Genomic DNA, 24,075 nt, shown 5'->3' with positions numbered 1-24,075 from the left:
GAACCCTGAGAGCGGGAGGGAGAAGAAATGGAATAAGATTCAAAAAGGAACTTCCTAGATTTTCCTTAAGTCAATTGTTCCTGGATGGAAAGAAAACACTCATGTCTTGAGTGTCTATAGGAATTCAAGGCAAAAATGTGTTTGTATGTGTGTGCAAGAGAATGTGAATATATGTCTATATCTCTGTGTATGTATATATGCCTTTGTTTCTGTGTGTCTAAATTGTGTGGATGTATGTCTACACGTGCTCAAGATAGCTTGAGCCCTTATAAAAATAAGAATTTGGGAGGTCTTTGGTGCCCAGGAGCAAGAGCTGAGCTCTTCCTACCTGCTTCTCCTTGCAAGTGCTCTCTGGTACAATATCATGTCCTCCTTTTGCATTTCCCCTTTTCGGTCTGGATCTATGATTTCACTGGTGCTGGGACCTCCTAGTATGGAAACACCCATTACCAATGGCCTATTCTGCTGTGCCATTTTAGTCTCAGAAACTGGTCTGGGGGCAGTGAGAGTTTAAGTGATTTGTCTAAGCTCAACAGTCAGAAAGTGTCCAAGGCAGGGCAAGAGTTGGCTCATCCTGACTCGATTGTCATTTCTGTTCTCCTTGGGCCTCACATATATAAATTGGTGCTTATTTAATACTTGGATTGAACTAGATTGGAACTGAGCATCAAATCAGTACCTCTGGGTCCCCAGTCCCTGACCAATTCCATTCTTCTTGAGTGGTGGTCTTGGGCTCCAGTAGGCTCAATCTTTAAGGATGCTTAATTTTCTCTCTTGCAGCAGCATCCTCTGGGACGTCACTGTATCACCTCACTCCATAAACACCCTCCTTTTGAGATCTATCCTGACCTATGAGAGCCCAAGGAAAGTAGCCCAGGATCCATTAAATGCCTCTCCTCCCAAGTTCCCATTCTCATATTTGAGAAAACCAAACCTCATTGAAATAGGAAGGGATGAGTCAATAAAGGTCCAAAAGCACGAATTTTACCTGCAAGGTCCTTTCCAGTCACCTTTTCTCACAGGCCACTTCCTAGGTGGGGGCCCCTTGAGACAATGTCAGGGAGCCAGCTATTTTTTAAATTTAATTTTCTAATTTAATTTTTTTTAAGATGGTTAGCATCAGGTATTGCATTCGAATAGACTCATTGCAAAGCCAAGAAGCCAAAAAACCCAACTTGATTCATGATCTTGCAGAAACCTGGCCTCTAAAAATGGGGGGACCAGGGAGAGATAGAGACAGTATGGCCAAGGGGGTAGAGTTCTGGACTTCAGAGACAAGAAGACCTTACTGGCTGTGTGGCTTTGTGACTCTGTGAGCCTCAGGCTCTTCAGGTGTGAAATGGGGACAAGAATGGCACCCACCTCAAGTGAGCTAATAACGTATACATTTAAGATGTCTTATAAGTATGAAACTTTCTACATGTCAGTTATTAATAATGTGACAACTGGTGGTACAGTGGCTATGAAAGATGGCCCCAAGGTCAGGAAGACCCGAGTTCAAATTCAAAATATTTATTGATTAGGCAACATCTGTCTGCTTCAGTTTCCCTCATTTGTAAAACAGGGATCATAATATCACTTACTTTGTAGGGCCATTGTGAGGATCAGATAGTGTTTGTAAAGCATTTTGCACATTTTAAAGTGCTATATAAGTAAGTGCTAGCTATGATTATTCATAGCAATTAATCAATAATCCTCTTATTACCAATTATGTTATGACCCATCATATAATAATAATTGTTGTTGTCAGAGAGAGGATTGTTGAGTAGAGGTGACGGGAGGCACTTGATAGTTATGAATCACTAGTGTTTGGATAGAGATTTAAGGTTTTCTAAAGTACTTTGCAAATATTGGAGGTCTTCACAACCACCTTGGGAAGCAGGGGCTAAATTTGTTCTCATTATACTAAAGAGGCAAATGGAGGTTAAATGGCTTCTAAAGTCATCTAGTTAATAGGTATCTGAGTCCGGAGCTAAAATCAAACCTGATTCCACGATACCATCTGGCTGTCCACTGGATGGTGGGATTTGGGGCAGAGGGGAAACAATCACAGAAGAGGTTCCCCTTCTTCCCCACTGGCACTTCAGTCCTCCTTCCCCCCAAATCATTTTAGTTTAGCCTGCGGTGGACCAACCCTGCTTCCTGTTGAGTACTTGACAGCGCATGGCAGTGTTTTAAAAGCCCTTAAACCAGGCTCCTCGAGTCACTTTGTGTGGCCAGACCCAGACCCCATTGACAAGAATGTATCAGGCAACATGACTTGTTTCTCTTGATAGCAGAAAAACGCTTTGTGATCCTGAAAGCGGATTTTAACTCTCCAGCTGCCCTGGAACCCGAAGATAGAAAAGAACAATTTTTGAGAGAGGTGAGCGAGCTCCCCTCCATCCTACATTCCTCCCCACAATTTTTCTTGCCTCGATCTCCAACACTGGTTGACTTCCCAAGTTAGGGCAATAATTGTCTGAGCCAATAGATCCAGCTCTGTAGAAGGTGCTCTTGGGCACACGGTATCCCATTTGATTGTGTTGTGATGTGATGTGGTGTCTCCTCCTCAGTTCCTAAAACTGCAACAGAGCAGTTGAAAGATACTTACCAAAGCCTTAAATATCCTCAAATTGGAGGGATTCAAGTGTGTGTTGCCCAAAACTTCTGAACTTAAGAGTGGTGAAGGGAGGAGAGAATGGAAACCAGGGAAGATTTTAATTTTGCTGTGGCCATACCCCTTTCAGCTCACATTAGAGTTGGACAGGACCTTAAACTATAGTTCAGAGATTCAGAACTACAAGCTTTCAAGAGCATTTAGCCCAGCCCCTCATTTTACAGATGAGGAAACTGAGGCAAAGTGAAGTGACTTGTCCAGGGTCACACAGCTAGGAAGTGTCTGAGACCAGATTTGAACTCAAAGGAAGATGAGTCTTTCCTTTTTTTTTTTTTTTTTTTTTGTAGTTTGGTCAAACTTAACTTCTCACAAGAGAGACTGGGGAGAAAAGTATTGTTGTGGGGGAGGAGAATAGCTAGAGATATGTGGGTTTCTATGCATTCTGGCAAAAGTAAAATATACAACTTATATTTAAAATAATATTAAGATATCGATAAGAATAAATAAGAATATTAAAATCAGCACTTAAATAAGAAAACAACCCTTTTTTAAAAGTTAGGAGTAACAAGACTTGAGCGTGGAATTCTGAATACAGCATTATCAGATAGAAAACGGGCTTTTTAAATGTGTTTTCCACTGAAAAAAATGTCCAGGCTGCCCACAAAAGAGAATTTTTTAAAGTTTTAAAATAATATTTTGTCTTTTCCTCAATTACATATAAAACCAATATTTAACCTTATTTTTAAGCCAGATTCTCCCCTTCCCATGACCCTCTCCCCCTTTCCTGAGACAGCAAACAATCTTGATATAAATTTTATGTGTGCAATAATAATGTAAAACATTTTTCTACACTGGTCATTTTCACACATAGAATTTCAATATGGAATTGGTAGAGTAGAAAATACATGAACAGATTTTAGCTTCAAGAAAGAGTTAAAGGTCTTTTGAATTCTCTGTTTGATCAATCCCTTCTAGTAAAATGTACAATTTTGGTCTGATTGAGAGACTTCTGGTATCCCGCCAAATCTGTTCTATTTAACCCCTTCTTCTTCGAGTAGTGGTTTGCTGTGGGCATCTTTTACTACTGGAGTAAACCCGGGCTATCCAACTCAAGTTTCCAGGGGAAGCATAGGATTAGTTAGAAGACATCTTAAGTTCTGGCTCCACCTGAGCAAATTATACAGGCAAGGATCTAGAATTGAAAGGTTGAGAAATCACCTTGACATTTTACTGATGAGGAAACTGAGGCCCGGAGAGGCAAAGGTAGCATAGGTAGTGAGCAGCAGTATCAGGATTTAGATCTGGAATTTGTGACATTATCTCTAGGGCTCTAATATACCATGCTGTCCCTGAGCCTCAGTTCCCTGATTTGTCAAAGAATACACATATTACTTGCCCTAATGACCTCTCAGGAGTTGTTATGAGGACTTCAGATTACGGTGCTTTTCAACCACAAAGTGCCATGAAGAAATAGTGAGTTATAATGATTAAATTGGGGAAATTGGATTCCAAATATGGAATTTCACTTTCTAGCCAACTCCATTCCAGCTTGAGGGATGATTTACTTAACTGCATATGGGAGCAAGCATTCTCTCATTTTGGGGTCCTTCTGGACAGCCATAGCTGCAGCTTCAGGTCCAAAAGGAAGGTGGGTGAAACGATCAGCAACTCTATCATCCATGGTCATGGAAGATAAGGTGGATCTAAATAACTGAAAACCATCAGTCATCTCCAAAGCACGAACTAATCATGTTTCAATCTCCTTAGCCAAGTTACTAATGAGATATCCTGTTTACTTTTCCAACCCATTCTTTACCAGAGATGCTAGAAACAAAAGGCAGGGAGGCTGAGGCAGACAAGGGAAAATGAAAACCTTGGGTCATCTAATTTTGTGAATCCAAGATCTCAATGGTGGGGATACCCTCCCCACTAGTTTAGATAATGACTGGTCTAGGTCTAGACCAGTGATTCCCAAAGTGGGCGCCACTGCCCCCTGGTGGGTATTGCAGCGATCCAGGGATGGTGGTGATGGGCACAGGTGCATTTCTTTCCTATTAATTGCTATTAAAATTTAAAAAAAATTAATTTCCAGGAAGCTAAGTAATATTTTTTTCTGGAAAGTGGGTGGTAGGCCAAAAAAGTTTGGGAACCACTGGTCTAGACCATATCTTGTACAATTCCTATCTATTCTCCTCTCCCCAATAAAAGATCCATTTAATGGGCTGGAAGGCAACCTTCCTTTCGTTTGTTAATATCTTAGGGATGCCAATGTCCTAACCTAGATATCTGCTATCCCTTTTTATAGTGACATGAACAGCTCACCATCCTTTCTTTAATTCTTCTTTAAAGATGTCTTATATTGCTTGTAGCACACAAATCATGGGTAACATTTTGAAGATTACTATGTGACAACGTATTAGCATTTATATGCCTACCATGAATTTTTTCTCGATCTTTGGGTTGTTAGATATTTCTTCTAGATTTGAGTGAAGTAATAAGGGGATAATTAGGATAATTAGTCCGTGAATATTCAAGAGGTTGATGTATCAATGAAGACTTTTTTTTTTTAATATTTCAGATACAAGAAGCTGTAAAGATGATTTTAGGTCATGAGCAGTTCAGACTGAAATGGATCGGCTCTGAAGTGAAGGAAAACTAGTTAAATATCTTCTAAATCTAACCAGTCCCTTCCCCTGGGTAAGAATCTGATCAACAGAAAATAGAAATCTGAATAGTGGTGGTAGACTCTGTAGAAAAGGAGCAAGGCAATGGGATAATAATGGGAAAGATTAAAGTATCATGTTTAATATTTATCCCACCCCTAACCCTTAGGAGTTACTTAACCTTCTATGCCTCAGGAAGCTCACTAAAACATTTCTGTTAAGTTACAAATAGTTGCTTTATTCATTAATGGAACAAGATCCCGCATCAGTGAAATTAAATGTGATATACTGCTATATTTAACCTTGAACAAAGGGATGAATATGAGGAATGCCAGCTTTCCCCTCTCCATATAACTTCCAGCTTAAGAGGGAACAGTGGTAGTAATGATGATGGAAACCAATGGACCCACACTTTGATTTATGAGTCTGGGATTTCCAAATGGATTAGGTTTGCCCTTGAAATGAAAATTCCAATTTCATCAGTTAGAGTTTTTCTAAGGAAAATGTAGTCCAAATTCTTTAGGACAAAATCTGTTGCAGTGGTCCAATTATTGTCCATCTGAAGGCACGATCAATATCAATAATTGCTATTTTCTGACAAATGGGGTATTTTCATTTGTAACTAAAAGGATAAACTGTGCTTAATATCGACAATATCTCCAGAAAATTTTTCCCTTTTCTCATTCTACTTCCAACTTCCAAAGTCCTCAAATTCATCACTGCAAAATAAAGAGAAATGTCACGCATGGTAAAAAAAAAATTACTCTCAAATGTTTAAAGTTAAAGTTTATTTGTATTCTTTGTAGGAATATCAATAAAAGACCTCAAATGTATCTATATCTGTACATGTACAAGAACCGTCAAAAATTATTCACAGAACAAAAATAAATCTTCTTTAGAATAAACCCAGGTAATGAAATGCAGATATGGATCTTACATATGGAACAATCCACGTGCTACTAAGCACAAAAATATGGCTTTAAAAATAAAATAAAATCTTGGGTTTTTTTTCCTAAGGTGTATTTCTCTTTCACGAAATAAAAAATAAATTATTTAGCTTGATTATTGTAAAATAGCCCTGTGTAGTAACACATGCTTATTAAGGCCCTGGAGATGAAAAAAAACCAAACAAACTATTTTTAAAAGGTAATTTCCTCATGGGAGTGCCACAGGTTGATGTGCTATTGTTTCTGAGAACTAGTTTTAAAGTAAGAGGAAATATCTAAGCACCAGTCAAAAATGTCATCTTCATTATTAATTTTAACTTATTTGCATGATAGTGGCTATTGAATAAGTAACCTGTATTCAACCTGTTATGGAAGAGATGATTTGAGTTTTTTCCCCCTTTTTGGGAGTTTAGAAATGACAAAAAAACAAAATACAATTTATACACATGGACACTGTCTTCCCCAACCATGCAAAATACATCCCATGGAAACCTGGATTGGCCTGGGTTTGAATAGCCTCCTAGCTCCTGTGACAAAGTGACCTGTTTTGGAGATCTGAACCAGAAAGTTTTCCAAGAGGCAAATAGGGATGTTAAAGTAAAAATGAGTGTCCTGGAACATCAACAAGACCTTTTTAAATACATTCTCCCTTTGTCTTTGCCTAACACATGACAATGTTGGGATTGTTGGGTTGGTTCTCTGACCACTTCTCACTTATCTTGTTTTGGTAACGAGGGAAGAGCTAACGAGGCTTCTTCAGAATTGGCTCAGGAGGATAACAGCAGTGATTCTTTGCTGGTGGAAGATATTCCATGGTATTATCCTCCTCTTCTTTTTAAGGGGTCTTAGGGCATATGTATTTGGAGAGAGAAAAAAGACATAAATCTGAAAAGTTTGACTTGTAAAGATAAGATGTAGATAAATGGGGCACACGTAGACATATGCCATTTAGAGTATCTAGGAGGAAGGTATAGCATGAAATGGAAATGCCATTAGGGCAGTGGAACTCCGTAATGTGTGGCAATTACGGAATGAAGCTGATATTCTAAAATAGGGAAAAGTCTCAGAACGCTGCGTTTCTTATCTGTAGAAACCACCATACGGTGTGGCTCTGTAGCCCAGCTTTTAGGTGGTGGGGAATCGGCCTTTCTTGCCTCCTTTAAGTCCTCTGGGCTGCAGAGAAGGCACGAGCCTACTTTTACGTCACATGTCCTCCTCTGGCTTTTTCTCTCCTCCTGAGATATTTATTTCATCTCATGCAAATTTCATTGCTTTGGTCCCTTCTAAAATCGAGAGTGGAGCATCCCCAGGCGGGTACTGACAACAGGAGAATGTTTTTAGCAACAAAGAATCATAGTCCAAAATAGCAAATGAACTTCTATTTGAAATTTCAAAACTCCAACATTTTTTAAAAAATGATCAAAATAGGGACTTTCCACAGATAGGATTCTGAAAATGACACTCTGAAAATTAAATGACCGGCCCTTGGGACGTGGGTGTATGGAGGAGAGAGGGCTCAGGGGAATAAGGGTCTCACTCCCTAAATGGGCCCCGGATTTGGCCTCCGGACGGCCTCGGGCGAGGAGATAACTTAAGTGTAGTTGGGGGCGGAAGCTGAGTGCAATAATGCTGAACTTCCCTGCAGCAGCTTCCTTGTTATGGGACTTCTATTAGGCATCTCTGCTGCGTCTCCATGGACAGAAGCCGGGGAAAGGACAGAGTGAAAGCTGGGGGGATTTAAGAAGGCGAGGTCCGATGCCAAGGCCAGGGAGAGGTAGTCACAGCTCTGGAAAGCTTTACTTAGAGAGATGGGCAGTGGTGGGAGATCTGACGTCTTCCTGCCCGGAGTACCCAAGCAAACACACCGAAGGCTACACATCGAGCACGGTGCTACATCTAACTGGCTTCCTAGAAGCAGACCCAAACCTAAAGGATAGATACTCCGGTCAAATTTTTCTTCCCTCACCATTTTTATTGCAGGAGCCTTGTGGAACAGGATGAGTCGAAGGAATTTGAACTCATTTGGGGACCAGAAACCTAGTAGGCCCGATCGTTGGCCCAGTGAAGGGAAAATGGCTCAGGAGGCTCTTTTCCTGAATCTCGGCAACATTCATTCAACTGTCCTTCCTATGGCGCGTAACCGGGGGTCACCTACGTAGGCACTTTGCAGAATTCCAAGTCTGATTCCTAATAACAAGTCAGAAGGAGCTGGGAGGATGGCAGACATTTCAACTGACCCATCAGGCCACTCTGCAGAACCGTCTCCCTCAAAGAACATAAAATATGTAACTAGGAGAAAATGTTCAAAATAAAAAAATAATTAAAAAAAAAAAAGAACAGTCTCCCTCCTAGAAGGAGAAAGCTTCCTATTTGGGCTCCTGAAGCAGGGCCATTTATACCTTTATCTTGGTGTTCTCTATCCTATTATCCAAAAAAGCAGGAAATGGAAAACTCATCACTATCGAGTCACGATGAAAAGAGCCGTCACCTTGCCTTCCTGTAGCTCTTTACTTTTGAACCTACTGACCAAATGTTTAGTGGGGCTGCATCATTACTGAAAGAAATGCTCAGGAAAAAAAAAAAGATTTGGTTGAATATAAACTATAAATGGATAATCTAAATCTAATTTAAATAATTTAAATTTAAATACTCTAAATTAAATCTTTTAAATGGATAAATCTAAATTTAAATATATCTGCCATCATTTTTGAAAATCATAGCTACTTCGTCTACTTTATAATCCACTTGGATCCTAAAACATCCATATCATGTCTCTCCCTTTCCTTTTCCACATACTAAAGTGTTTCTTACACGAGGGACTGCCTAATGCCTTCCCATGAGGTTCAGACATTTAATCACAGAATCTGATCACGACAAAACCTTTCGTGGAATACGACAAGACGAACACTCGATACCTAGTCTGATCTATCACCTTACCTGGCATTCACCCAAACCAGCCAGCCTCAAAGGCTTCTGAATCTCAATCCAAGAAATCACCCACATAACATACTGAAAACCACTATAACAGACAATCCGCTGACCAAGTTTTCTATGCTACAGATGGATACTTGCATGCATGCATTTTGCTAGCGATGAGAATAGCCACGGAAGCCGGACGGGGCGATTGGTATTCTGGATTCTCACGAGGAGCTGCTCCAGGCTCGTCCTTGTACTTTGGCTACGGCAGAGAAAGACACGAGGCACACGCTTATGGTTTGGTAAAAAGGGTGTGTGTGTGTGTGTTTGTGTGTCTAAAAGGGAGACTGAGGGAGGGGAAGAGGCAGGTTCCCCAAACTCTTTAACGTGGCCTCGTGGGCAAACCAATCTAGAGAAGAGGGTGAAAAGCGTAACGGAGAGGGGGAAGAGCCCTCAAAAGCACAGAAACGAGACGAGAAAACACAGAGGGTCAGAATAAAGTGACCCAAGAGAGAGCAAAGCTGACGGGAAAAAAAGGACAAAGACGGGAGCCTCCTGGGAGGTGAACTGGATGGGTCTGGTCTATCAACAAAAGTCGTGTCATCCATGACCTCTTTTTTCCCCTTGTTTACTCGGACGATGAAATAAAAAACGATGACCATCACCATCACCGCCACCACCACTACCACCACCACCACCCATGGACGCTTACTTCAGGCACATGGTTGGTCCCTTAGGTTATTATTATTATTTTTAATTATATTTTGAGTCAAACGTTCCTGTGACTCTCACACTTCTCTCCCACAACCACAGTGACGGCTAAAACCTGGCTAGAGAGCAAAGACACTTTGACCTTACTGTAGCTGACGGTGTAGATGGTCTGACTGTTTCCTATTTGTGCATAGTTATAGGTATACTTGTGCAACTATATATGTATAATATCTGTTTAATGAATAACATTCTTTACTTCTGATAATTAGAGATTCACCCAAGACAACGCTTCACACCTCTTGAACAAAGGAAATAAATAGTTCGTGTGACTGTATCTGAGTTTAGACTATTTCCTACAGGAAAGCCATGGCTGAAAAACGTTGAAACGAGGCGTCCATGGCCACCCCTCTTACTCGGAGAGTTGACTATTCCTCTCGAGATGAGAGCTTGTGTGTGCCAACAGCTTACCACCCCCACCTCCAGATTCAGCTTCCTTTCAGGAGAAGAGTAAACTTCCTTTTACCAAGTATGGGAGTTCTGATTTGGGCTCAATTCTAAATTTGGCTGGGGGCAATGTGAGGAAGACATAGTAATCTGGATAAAAACCAGTTTGTCACTTCAATAGATAAAATCTAAATCCGAATAAACATAATGATTTTAAAAGGTAGAAAAGTATTTATGATAATATTTGAAAATTAGCCATTATATAGGGTGTCTTGATGTTGTTTAGTTAGCCCTTTTGGGGGTGGGGGGATGCGGTAAGAGGGCAGAAACAATAAATCTGCTTATTTTTTTCCAGATGGAATATGGATAACAGATTTGGATGACTTAGATAATGGTGAATATATCCTTTTTGGTATGATTGTTCCCATTATGGGTGAGGAGAGGATACTGAAGTATACAAAGATGCAGGATGGCATTTAGAGACAAATATTTACAGTTTTGTAAACTCTAAAAAGGAAAAAATACCCTTTATTACAACTGGGGTAAAAAAAAATCCCCTATTTAAAACTTGATATTCCCTTTCATCTACTAAAGAGAAAATCAGCCCTAGAGAGAAGGAAATACATTGACTGATAGGAACCTAGATATTATCCCCAAAATCCAACGATACTGCAGTAACTTTTGGCCTCTGCACCTTGTAATAGTGGACAGGCCAAATCCAATCTTAGGTAACCACTGGTATCTATTTCTTTTGATTGGGTCTTGCTGTTTTATTTTGTTTTGCTTTTTTTAAACAAATCAAAGATTGTTTTTAAACCCACAGAACAACCTCTTAAAAAAGTGAATTCTGCCAAGCCGTTGCTATAGTCCATGGGCTTTTTTCAGTCAGATGTCGTTTCTTTCTACTAAACCTACAGGCTCATTTCCTCACTCACATATAATTCCTATTTTTCCTTCTCCACCAACTGCAGTGCTTTTAACAAGAGAAAAACAACAATAATAAAAATAGCAATAATTAAAAAGGTAATCTACATTATTAACTTCCTTTTGGTATATTACAGTGGCAATTTCTGTACATGGCCCAGAACTGAGTTCTTTATGTACAAAGAGATATGGGGGAGAGCATTGACTTTGGAGTCACAGTCTTGTGCCCTGAAGGAGAGGGTTTCTTTCACCACTCAATAGTTCCTCTATGTTGCCATTCCAACTTAGCAGCATTCTGTAAACCTGGAGGGGCAGGGCAAAGGGCTGGGAACAGAGGGATGGGTTTGGATTTTCCAATACGGTTTCTTTCCATCTCCATTGTCTCTTCAGAGGAGCTGGTCAGCAGCTGCTGTTTTTGAATTCACCATTCTCCGTGATGGAAAGCTTGGTGGGGTTGGTGGGCGAGATGCCATTGCGGACCTGCATGCTGTAGCGCTCCTTCACCTGGGTTAGGGCACTCATCAGCCGTGTATTGGCTGAATCCAGGGATACGATCCGCTTTTCCTGCAACAGATGCACACGTGTGGTTTTAGCTAGATTTATCTGCTATGATTTTTTCCTTTTAAAATAGCCTTTATCATTAACAGGTTTAAAGCCATCATCAACAATTCTGGCAGTTTCTATGAAAGAGTCAGCCATCTCAACATTTCCCAGTAAAATGGAACATCTCTGCCTCCAGGTTTCATATTACTTTAATAAGTCTTTCAGTTCTCTATAGGTCTGTTGTGCCTTGGTTTGTCACCCTTTGCCCCACTTTTTCTTTTCCTTTTTTTTTTTTTTTAAAGCATTAGACACTCTAAATGAACTCTTGGCACACTGCAGATGTTAAGTCAGAGAGTAGTGCGTCATGCTCACTTTCAACTCACATAATGAAGTCTCCTTTTATTAGGCATTTTACATGGCAATTTATCTTCTTGAACACTATGCTTTGGGTTAAGGTTTGAAAATGGTGGCAAAGAAAGAAGCACCAGATGTTTCATTTTACAAAGAAAAGGTACAAGTGGCCTATGGGGTTTTGGTCCTACAGACGACATACTAGTCACATTTGAAAAGAACCCACATCATGTTCCAAATTAAAACAGAAAATGGCAGCAGCCTGAAGTCACCAGCAAAGTGAAGATGCAACAGCAACAGAGGAGAGAAGCAGCCGAAAGCTCAAACTAGGAGTTACTTGTAGTTCGGGAGGGGAGGTGTGACTTAAAGGTGGATGCCATGAATATAACACATGAAAACAAACAGATAACACAAGGCTCCTAGACCCATTCCAGCTCAGAGTTACTCCAGGAAAGCTATCCAATTGTAAGTTTTCATTTTTTTTCCCTTTAGAAAATCTTTGTTTTTGTGTTATTTTATTTTGGAAAAACAAACGGGCTGAATGGATGAAGACGAGTAAAAAAGGGCAACCCAAAGGGAAGTGGGGCCATTAGAATAATTGTTTTTAAGCTGCCAACCCCTTCCTCAAATCAGCACAACGAAGACACTGTAGGTACTAGGATGTGTTTTATTTTAGATTCCTAGATTTCTCTAACAAAAACAATTGTATTTTTCAGGGGAAAAAGCCCTAACTGTTCTCAGAGTCTCTATGCAGGTTTCAGGGTATCAGGGAATACTGTGCCAGTTAAGTTGAAATTTAACCTAGAGTCCCAGTGGGGTTCCCTGTAGGTCAAGGACTTAAAATGGTTTTCTTAACTGACAGAGCACTGAGAGTAGAGACAATTCAGTCTCTACCTATGGCATATGCCATGGAAGGCTACAGACTGCCGGGACAGATGGCACAGTAAAGACTAATGCTCACCTGGAAAGTTGTCTGGGTAAGTTAGTCACAGTAGTGAATATTACTTTCTCGGGTAACCTGGTCTACACATTACATATGAAAAAGGGAGAGGAAATCTGGCAATTCACACTATTACTATTATTATCACCAGCCTTCCTTCCTCTATGAAAGACGATGATAAAAAAAAAAAAAAAGAAACTGGCATTACCACCCTGCTGTGAATTATGATTTGCTCTGTAGCAACAAATGAATGACAATTTACGAGGCTACACTAAACTGGACAAAGAAAATTAATCTGCAAAGGAGGTGGTTCATTGCTATTATCTCTGTGGATAGCTGTGAATGTACAGGTTTTTTTAAAGGCTAGTGACATGTGGTCACAGTCCCCAGAAATAAAAGATCATCAAAGTATGGAAATACTCTTCCCACAATCAGGAAATATACAGGGCTAAAAAAAATTGCTTAAATTGATTTAAAAGGCAAAAATAATCCTTTCTGCTGTGAGACTTTACTTGGAGAAGCCCAAGGGCCTATCCTAACGGAGGCTGAATTCCATAAAAATATTTAGGTGGATCTTTGATCTCACTGATGAGGAAACTCTTTTTTATGGTACAAGTTGGAGCTTGTCAACCTATGAAATAAAAATTAAGACACGTTTCAAAAACTGAGATCTTAGTGAGTTTAAAAAGATAAGAAAGTGAGCATAGTCATGTAGGAAGCAGGGGTAACTGTGCAGTCCAACCAACCCCCTTATCCAAGAAGTGAACATCTATGGGTGGAGAAGAATCCACCCCCAAAAACAAATGGGAATTTTTGAATGCCAAGTTCAGAAGGTGGATGATGCTTTGACACTCTCAACTCTGAAGATTCAAAGGAAACACAAAATACTCCTTCCTAACCCAGAATAATTCAAGTGTGGGAAGTGCCAGGAGCTGGAATGCGTAGGAGGCCAGTGTCGGGGCCAAGACTAGGTGCTGGGCAGCTAGAGAATGGACTAGACTGGATTTACTTGCCTGTTTGAATAATCTCATCCCCATTTATGACCTGTAATTTAACAGTGGAGATATCACTTGCAATAGTGCAGCAGCAGCACCTGCTCCTCCTAGGAAGCCCTTCTCTGTTCTCCATTAGTGGGGGACCCTCGTGGGTTTCACTAAGCTTCTTGGTGCCAGGTGTGAAAGAGCCCTCTCCCCACACACACCCTGGGGCCGGATGATGGGAGCAGTGTCCAGCCCACTGCTGCCCTCATTTCCTGCAGGATGAATGTCAGGACTCTGCTGGTCACAAAGTTCCTCCTCGGGCTACTGGGAACAAGGCACTCTGATTGAACTAGTCCTACAGGTCTCGTAGAACCAACTGATTTGTGGAGAAGGAGGCTGAATTTAGGATCTGAGCCCAAGCCTTTTGGACAGGACGGCAGGGCAATTTAAGCACAAGGTGGGTGGAAGATGATTTAGCAAAAGAGATAAAAGACAAACATGGATATCAGCTAATTTCCTAGACATTTGCCCAATGGAGTTTTTGGGTAGTGACGTGTCCCCAGCCTAAATAAGACTCTTACCTATGTAGGTGCTCTCTTTATACTACTGGGAACATTGCCTGAGGGACATCAAGGTAAATGTCAGATATTACACAGTATAGCTCACTTCTACAGGACATTTTCAGCCCCAAACAATTTCTCAATTCAACAAGAGTCTGTTAAATTCAATAAATATTAAGAACCTAGTATACATGCAAGGCACTGTACTAGGGATACACAGGCAAAAAGGGAGGGAGTCATCTCTAACCTCTAGGAATCCGCATTCTGCTGTTGACACTGGTGCCAGAACAGATGATTTACTTACTCTTGAAAAGCTTTTGGAATATAGTTGATGGTGTAAGTAATGTTTTCCGAGGGAATTAATTTAAGGAAGGTATCAATACACAAGAACCTTTACAGAAAACACCATGGGATGGTTCTAATGCCTTTAAAAATTTGTAATTCTTCTACAAGACAAGAAATTCAATTTGGAAATATCTGTTATTTATAGAGCCTGTCTTTGCAATGGCATTTATAACAAGAGCATTTGGTCTCTGCATAAAGCAGCTGTCAAAATATAGTTCAGGAGTTACTGGCACCTTTGAGTATCTTTTCATGGCTTCATATGCTGCTTTTTCTTATAGAATTAACGTTTTTAGGAAGCAATATATTGGGCAGGGACTTCATACAGTGATCACTCAGATTATAATATTTTATCACTTGAGCATGTTTCTATTTTGGCTTCCATTGCGAATTTGTCATCTGATTATATTTATCCAAAATAAGATTTCCATGAATTTGTGTGCCATATTACCATTTCATCTCATTAATTTTAGTGAGTGAACTTTATCCCATAGTCTTCTCACCCCTAATACTAACCCCCTGTCCCTTCTCAAGAGGAAATAGCTAGGATGGGTGGTCTGGAAGGGGAAGCTATAAGTTAAAGTTGAGATCACCAAAATAATCCCTGGCAAAAATACATTTGAAAAATCATGACTATAACCCTTAAATTTGGTTCAGGACTATTATATCGTTTAGGTATTACACAAAAGCTGGAAAGCCTCTCCCTCCCACACCCTTTTGGTGATGTTGAGGCAGAATTCTCATAGCTCTCAAGATCTGAAACTCAGCTTTCCTTTCCTTTGACCTTTACTTCCTGTTAACTCTTGACATAACCCCACACCAAGCCCTAGAGGTTGAAATGGGGAGGAAAGTATTTTCATAAATGAAGAATTAGCCTCGGGAGTCAATTGAGCACAGGAAACTGCTCTGTGTGTGAACAGGTGATTTGGGTGACAAACCCCCATTCCAGACCTGGCTGATGACTGACAAGGTTTTACTTTCTTGGCCCTGACCCCCTTTCCTTCAGCCTCTGATCTGTGTCTTTCTGTTGCCCAACAAGATGACAAAGGGTGCTCCTGCTGGTTCCCTAAGCTGACTTAGTAATGTAAAAAATGACTTTAAATAAAACAACTGCATCGAGCTTGTCTTCCAAGCATCAGAACTCTCACCATTGGCTCACCACAGAGTCCAGGGTTCGGAAGGTCGAGGGGAACTGTCCCGATTACAGGGTCTGATCCCTCCCCTCAAACTCTGCCTCTCGCTGAGGGAAAGCTAGAAGCACATGTATTGAAGACCCAGCGACAGGGCATTCCGCCCACAACACCACCTTTGCAGCTTGACTCTCAAATCCCTGGAACATTTTACTTTGGGAAAAACAGGCTGTGCTTGAAACTTCGCATGCCCTAGGAGGAGTCCAGCCTAGATAACTCTCCCTGTGTGTTTCCTACCAAAAACAAAAGAGAATTGGAATCTGCCAGGACACTAACCGAGGAGGGGGGCTCAGGGAAGGGGGTGGCAGATCCAGAGCATGGATCCTTGTTCAGATTTTTTCTTTCATAGCTCAGTGACACATGTGATGATCTGTGTTTCTATCTTAGTCCAAGGAGGATACTGGAGTGTAAGAAATGCAAAGCTGACTGAGGCATTCTCAGGGAGATAACAGGCTCCAGCTGCCAGAGCAGCAATTATCAAAACTGCACCTGCCTTTTTAGGGAAAATATTCCTTGCACTGAAAAAGGGAAGCAGCAAGTTACAAGTATTTCCTGTCTCCCAGATTTTGCTCTGAGCACGGATGTAGCATGATGCATGGGAGGTGCTCTTGGCAGCTCCTATTCCATAAGCATCCTAGGAACAGGCTACTGTGGGCATGGATCCAACTTGTGATTTCATCACCTCATTTCTTTTGGGGTCACCAGAAGAGCAGAGCGCCAACAAAGAAGGGGAGCCAAGCCGATTCCAAAGAGCACCGCCAAACCCAGGGCCAGGGGAACGACTACTAGGCTCAGGGCCACTGCTTTGACTCGTCTTTCCCGGCTAGCCTGTGTTTGCCATGGGCTAACAGTTTATGGCAACAGTGGACGTGACTCACAAGATCGTGAACTTCACAGCCAAGCGATGGTCAGTGGAGGTCGCAAGCCAGACACATGCAGGGCGCTCATCCTGTCGACACGGGGGGGATCGAACTACTCCCATAAGAAGATCCCCCATGGTGCACGAGGACAGATTGTTGGGGTCACTGCCCCAACTACACGAGTGCTTGTTTGCTCTGGTAATGGCTAACTCTCCAGCTCAGTGGAGAAAAAAATGATGGAGGTCATGTAGCCAACTGATGTTCCTTTAGGACTGAAAAGAAATGTCGGAGCTTCTCCTCAACAACTTTTCCCCACATTTGTCCTGGCTTTTGAATAGGGTAGGAGGATGGGGAATAAGTGATTATAAACAACTGCCTCATATCAGATTCCAAGCCCTCTTACCTGTGCGTCGATGATTTTCTGCTTTGCATCAATAACTGCCTGCATCTCAGCATGATCTTTCTTTAACTCCTCTTCAACAGCCATCAGCCTGAAACAGAGTGAGAAGAGAGCATTCGAATAATTAAAGAAAATAGTTACAACATGAAGTGAGAGACGTCAATTTATTATTCAAAATACTCCCACATACACACTCCTTTTTATTCCCTTTAAAATAAAGAGTGTAGTTCTCTCTTCTCCATGGACACAATATGAGTGAACAAAGACACCAGTAGTGGCTTCTGGAAGAAGATTATGCTGAATTTGAAAGCATTAGAGTTGACTGACTACAGAGAAGCTAATAAAACAGAGAGAGATGGCTCTTCTGCTCACAGGATTCTCCTTCGAAGTGAGTGCTGACTATAAAGGCCTCTTTCTGTGACCTCTTGGAGAAAAACCAGTTCAATATTAGTTCTCTTTCATTTTAAAGAGAGCAAAAAAAGAAAAGGATGCCTGTGGCTTTCCAGGGAGCATCACGAGGCTCCCCACTTGGAGTGTCAGGAGATCGAAGGAGCCACGAGGCAGGCCCAGGTAGCCACAGTAGGGGCCGGGGATGGGGACGGCGCCTGGGCTGCCTCCGTCTCACCTGCTGATGATGCTCTTCATCTGACTGTCCTTCTCCTCCTGCTGCCTGCGCAGACGCTCCTCACTGTCCTCCAGCCTGGCTTTGTACTCCATCAGGAGCTTCTGCATTTGCTGCTCCTGCACCAGGAGCCGTCGCTCGTACTCCTCCAGTCTTCGGCTGGACACTTTCAGGCGCTCTTTCAGTTTGGCAATCTCTTGTTCGTACTGCAGCAGGAGATGAGGAATTGGGTTGGAGAGAAGAGATGAATTGGAGCGAAATCTGTTTTGTAAATTTAGCGCTCTGCACTGGCCTTGGAAGAGCATAAGAGGCTAGAGAGGACATTCGGTCACTGCAGGGACATTCTCCATCCTGGCTCCCTGCTAAGGCTGATCACAGACTTAATAGATATAGTATGATATATTTAAGAGAAAAGAAAAGATGGGAATAAGCATTTACTTAGCACCTGCTGTGTGCCAGGAGCTACCGTAACTATTTTACAGAGACCCTATGAGATAGGTGCTATTGTAGATGCCCATTTTACAAATGAGAAAACTGAGGAAAAGGTTTAAGTGACTTGCTCAGGGTCATATAGCTAGTAAATGTCTGAGGCCAGATTTGAATCCTGGGTCTTCCTGACTCTACAGAAAGTACTTTATCCATTGAGTCACCAGGTACCCTTGTATAACCTTCTATCATTCCAGAACTACCCATCTCTTTCAACTTAAACAGACTAATTTCTACAGAATGTATCTAATTTTAGGCCAGTATTCAGCTAGAAGTAAAGGGAGTATCCATGAACAAAATTCTTTAGGACATGATCCATTCCAATTTTTAAAAATTACACGGAGCTTTTACTTTATAAAAAGCAAAATACACCAAAATGTTTAACGAGTAAATTCATTTTGAGTAACTATGAAACTTCTGGAGATGGGGAAAGGGAGGGTAGAGAAAATAAACATCTCTAAGAAGCCACCATGACAAGGGGCCTCCGTCTAACTCTCATTCATTGTTCTTAGCTCTCCATTGTCTATAACCAGAGTATGTATTTCCTTCTAGAAAGGTGACATTACCGACCCACCATCCAAAATGCATGCTCTGAGCCATTTTTCTAGTAGTAATAATGGGTTTTCACTGAGTTGTTCACACTCTCTTCCTATCTGTTTCAGAACCAGCGGTATTCCATGTGTGATATGGTGGTTCGAGGGTACAGGTACGGCCTGGGGATGTGAAGCAGAAGCCTTCTCCGTAGAGATGCAGCTGAATCTAGGCAAAGGGTAAGTACCTAATCTTGGCCCAGACCTTACACACACGCTGCCACACACCTTTGTCCCTGGGGTAATCAAGCCAGGAAAGCACACGCTAGACCCTACCTTTTCTGCATGCTTGACATCATCTTGATTTTGCTCAGCATCTTCTTCGTCTTCTTCGTATTGCCCATTATTCAGAACCCAGGCTGCCGTTCTCTCCACTGGAGACATTGTGGCAGAGTCTACAGGTGACTGAACCTGCATCAGAAATAATCACGGACATTTACCCAAGAACACCAACCGGTATGCTTAGACTTAATGTAGTGTGTCTTTTTGGAGGAGAAAACTGTGATCCAGCCAATATCAGTGTCTTCACTTTTTTCACTCAGTTACATACGTCTATGATTTTGGTTTTAAATAATATTCTCTCAGAAGCAAACTTGCTTAATGGTCATCTAGCCAATCACAGACCAGGAGGCCCATCTATCAACTCCAAACATCTTGGCACCCACTCACCCTGCTCTTGCCCCATGTTCCTCACCGGGGACTATGACTTACTCCTGGAATAAAATCATCTACTCAGCTGAGAACTTTCCCTAGGATTGAGCTTAATTGGCTAGTCATTAAATGCAAACTTGCCTAAAGAACTCTATCTGGCCAGTCCTAGACAGTTCCTCACATCTACCTGCCCAGAACACCTGGTCATTTGCCAGACCTCCACTCTAGTAACCTCTACTCCTTTTCACCTCAGGCTCTTCAAAGAGGAATCAAATCTATCCTACTATTGTTTCTGAAAAGGACAACAGGCTGACCTATGGAGCCACTCACCATTCCACAGCTTCCCCAAGCAAAAACTTTCTTCCCCAGCCATCACTCCTTTCATGTACGGTCTCCCCATTAGAATGTAAATTCCTTGAGGGCAAGAAATGTTTTTACTTCTGCCTTTGTATCCCTAGTGCCTAGCACAAAGCATAAGAAATGCTTTTTAATTAATTAATTCACAACCATGGTTGGGGAGAAATGCCCATCTTTATAGAAACACAACTGGCTAAACAGATTTTGCTTTTATTAAATTTAGTTATATAGCTTCTTCCTCAAATCAAAGATATAGCCTAATAGGGTTGTTCATTTGGTCTAAGGGTCTCTAGGATTTTGGTAACTATACTAAAAGCAACAACAGACTTACAGAGAAAATATAAAATAAGTTTTAAAGAGCTGGCTGCACACTGTTTTCAAATATCCTGTACCAGATCTGGTTTTGTTTCTTTGGAGTCAGGCCAATAAGGTTTGGTATGAGATCTAGGAGTTAGTCTTTTTATAATCAAGATGGCTTTCTATTCTGGGGATCAATATTTCTTCATATTTCAAGTGAAGGGAACCATCTGTCCCACAGGGATGGAGAACATGAGAATTTATATTATAGCATTATCTCCCACATCTAATTCATTCTTAAAGCTGGACTGGAGCACTGGTCTTAAAAATGAGTTCTTGGAAATGGGTTGGGGGGAAGACAGGAAACAAGAGACATTTAAATGCCCTTTGGAGACATCACCTCAAAGATACAGGAGAGAATGTTGCTTAGACTGGTTGACCAGACTTAAAATATAATTCATGTTTTGACAGTCTTCACTGGCAACATGACTTCATCTCTGAAGAGGTAGGTCTTTTCTAAGTTTAGAGATATTCCAGTAGTACGTGGTCCTTGGATAATTCTCCTAAAAAAGCTATTTTTTCACTGTCTTTAAAAAAAATCAAATGCATCAAATTAACATGGCTGTAAACCTTTTGTCTGAGCAGCAGCACCTAGGGCCCCTGTTAACTAGAATAGTGAATTGCATGCCTCACTCTACAGGTCTGACAGAAATATACACCCATCTCTCCTTAGGTGGCTTCTGTTCAGGCCCATCATAACAATTGGTTTTAAAGTTCTTTTTATACATATTTTGACTTGAAAGGCAAAAGGGTAGTGTCCATGTGTTTTCCTTTTTAAGTAAACAATTTAAAGGTGAGTAAACTTTTAAAGATAAATGCTTCTTCATTTATAAAACCATTGCTCCTCTACCTAGCTGCTTTTACCAGCTATTTCACTAAGATACAGTAGAATTTCTCTAGCAAAAGGTTTTTTTCTTAAATAAATTTTTATTTATGTCTTTTGTTTTATTTTTATCTTTACCAACAATTTCCCCAGTATTCCTTCCCCTGCTGCTTCCCAGGGGCACTTTATTAAGTGCCTTTATGTACCAGGAGAAGGCAGCTAGATGGCTCAGTGGATCTTCAGACCTAGTTAGTAAGAGCTGAGTTCAAATTCAGCCTCAGACACTTACAAGTTGTGTGACCACCAGCAAGTCACTTAATGTCTATTTGCCTTAATCCTTTGGAGAAGGAAATAGCAAACCATTCAATATTTTTGCCAAGAAACCACCAAGGACAAGTATGGTGCACGGGGTCACAAAGAGTCAGACAAGGCAACCAACCACTCAACAACAAAGCTGTTAGGTATCCTGCTGAGCCATCTCATGTATTAGATAATATTTGTAAAAAGTTTTTGAAATAAACTGCTCAAAACAACAACAATTCCCATTCCCTTTTAGAACTATGTCATAATGAGGCAGCCGACTCAATAACCTTTCTTCATTATCTTGTTATTAATAAAATCTAGTTTGATGTGGCTTATCTCTGAGAAAACTGGATGGGATATGATAAAGAACACAGAAGACAGGTTTTGGTCTTTGGGGACTTAGTTGTTCAGTGGGCTAAAAGCTTTGAATTATCCAAGAAGAAACTCTAAAAATTAAGGTTGGCTTCTTATACTCATTGAAGCTACAAAATGGTGGGTGAAATATAGGTTTCTGGATAAAAAATGGTTCTATCAACAAGAGAATAGATAGAAGGCACTGAGAGTTCCCACCTATTCAAGTGTATTTCTCCCTAATTCCTCACACATCAAACAAACCTTAGTTCTTCCCTTCACACTCAAAATGCTCACGTCCATGCTTTTGTGCATCTTTCCATCTGGAATGTCCTTACAAAATCACAAAGCTGCAAGTGATGTAAGCTGTAACCTAACCAATTTTCCTTCTACAACAAACATAACAAGTTGTCAACTAAGCGTTGCTCTCATGAGGGGGAATCCATAACCTTCCAAGGATGCTCATTATATTTCTCAATTGCTCCAATGGTTGAAAAGTTTTTTTTTTGTACTCAAGTCTAAATTTGTCTTTTTTTGAAATTTACATTTATTTATCCCTTTTATGCCTTTTGGGGCAAGGTAAAACACTCTCTTAAATCTTTTCGTCAGTCAAGGCATAACTCAATCTCTGACTCTACCTTGCAGGCTTCCCCAATTACTATGGCTTATAAGGTCTTACTTTTTTTCTTCTTCTCCTCTGAGCTTTTTAAAGTACTTATCTAAGTCTATATATATATATATATACATTTAGCTTCTAATTTTATGCTGCTTTATGTTTTTCTAATTATTTTTCCAATATCAATTTCTTCTTCCAGACAGGTTCCTTTGGGACCAGGACTCTCTGTCTTTCTCCCTTGTGTGTGTGCACGTGCATGTGTGCATGTGTGTGTGTGTATGTATTTTATAGTACACATGAATATTCACAGAATAAATGCTTGTTGATACTAGGATGCTCTTAAGTGATTTTTCCCCCCAATTATCTAAAAGTGAATAGAAAATTTGTCTTCCACCTTCTTTTTAAGCTGAACAGGTAGCAAAAACTGTTATCTCTAGCTTACAGTCAAAGACATTGGGGACATTAAAACTTACAAGAACATATATGCTTTTTCCTGGAGGGTGGAGGGGAACCAAGAGAAAGATTTAGGGCACAAGGACTTGACAATCCTCTACACAGCACTTTGACTAATACTATTAGTCATATCCTGGACATAATGAGAAGAGTCATAGAACAAGAGTTCTCTGTTCTTTGATAATATTTACTAGATGCAAGAAAGCCTAGTTGGTGTCAACTTCTTGACAAGCCTGAAACAGATCTGGTTTGTACATGCAAGTAAACATCATGCCAAAAATAGGAACGTAAGGGCCCTAATTAAATACATATAATAATCAGCAAAAAGAGTCACTGAATACTTTAAATTTGGGAGTTTCAAGTGTTCAAAGAGAACAACTTTGCTACTTTTATCAGTGGTGTATGTTTGTCAGATTTCAACCCCTAAATTTAGGTTATATATTGAACTTGAAAAAACTGATTAATTTAAAACAATATGCTATTTTATATGTAAATAATGCATAAGATGTCAGGGGGAAAATAAAGACAAGAATGAAAAAGAACTCTGAAAAGGGGCCATGAAAAGTAAGGGTCAAAATGTTAGCAAACAGTTCTTTTAAGAACAACAAAGCTATAGTACAAAATGTTAAGGACAAAAAATCCTGTCATTGGAATACTGTCACTAGAAATTTTGTTCCCCTCCTACTTACTAAATAGAAAAGACTGAAGCCAGTAAATGCTTTGCCAAACAATAGTCACTGCTCTGAGCTGAGAAATAAGAACTTGCTAAAGACAAAGCTGCTGATAATTACAGCCTCCCACAGTACAAACCCCACAAAGAAATCCTCCATATTTCAGAGAGAAAAGAATTCCCCAGCATAATTTGCAATTAAAAATATGTAGAGGAATTTGTTTGGAAAAAATGCTGACTGTAGAACTCTGGAGGATCTACAATGGAGCAAAGAGTAAGCAAGAACGAAAAGCATTAAAAAAAAAAACCCCAAACCTCAAACCTAATATTCTGAAGTGACTTGAGAAACAGGAAATAAATAGGTTGGGTAGAAAAAGACAGGGTTGACAGTTAAGTGGGAATTTCAGCAAGCAAATTGCAGGGACC

General features: G+C 40.6%; 1 protein-coding gene across 1 annotated transcript in view; it reads right to left on the bottom strand.

Annotated features, from left to right (window-relative positions):
- Positions 1 to 10,441: 10,441 nt before the first annotated feature.
- Positions 10,442 to 24,075, bottom strand: part of RASAL2 (RAS protein activator like 2) — a 333,326-nt gene continuing 319,692 nt past the window's right edge. The window contains exons 15-18 of the mRNA XM_044676490.1: positions 19,345 to 19,479; positions 17,996 to 18,198; positions 17,374 to 17,461; positions 10,442 to 11,768 (exon numbers count right to left, since the gene is read on the bottom strand). Coding sequence (XP_044532425.1) covers positions 11,604 to 11,768; positions 17,374 to 17,461; positions 17,996 to 18,198; positions 19,345 to 19,479 — 591 coding nt within the window. The 3' untranslated portion in view covers positions 10,442 to 11,603. The remainder of the gene's footprint in view (positions 11,769 to 17,373; positions 17,462 to 17,995; positions 18,199 to 19,344; positions 19,480 to 24,075) is intronic.

The sequence above is a fragment of the Gracilinanus agilis genome, chromosome 4, assembly GCF_016433145.1.
Source record: "Gracilinanus agilis isolate LMUSP501 chromosome 4, AgileGrace, whole genome shotgun sequence".
NCBI lineage: Eukaryota > Metazoa > Chordata > Mammalia > Didelphimorphia > Didelphidae > Gracilinanus > Gracilinanus agilis.
This window is presented reverse-complemented; position numbering and strand designations above follow the sequence as displayed.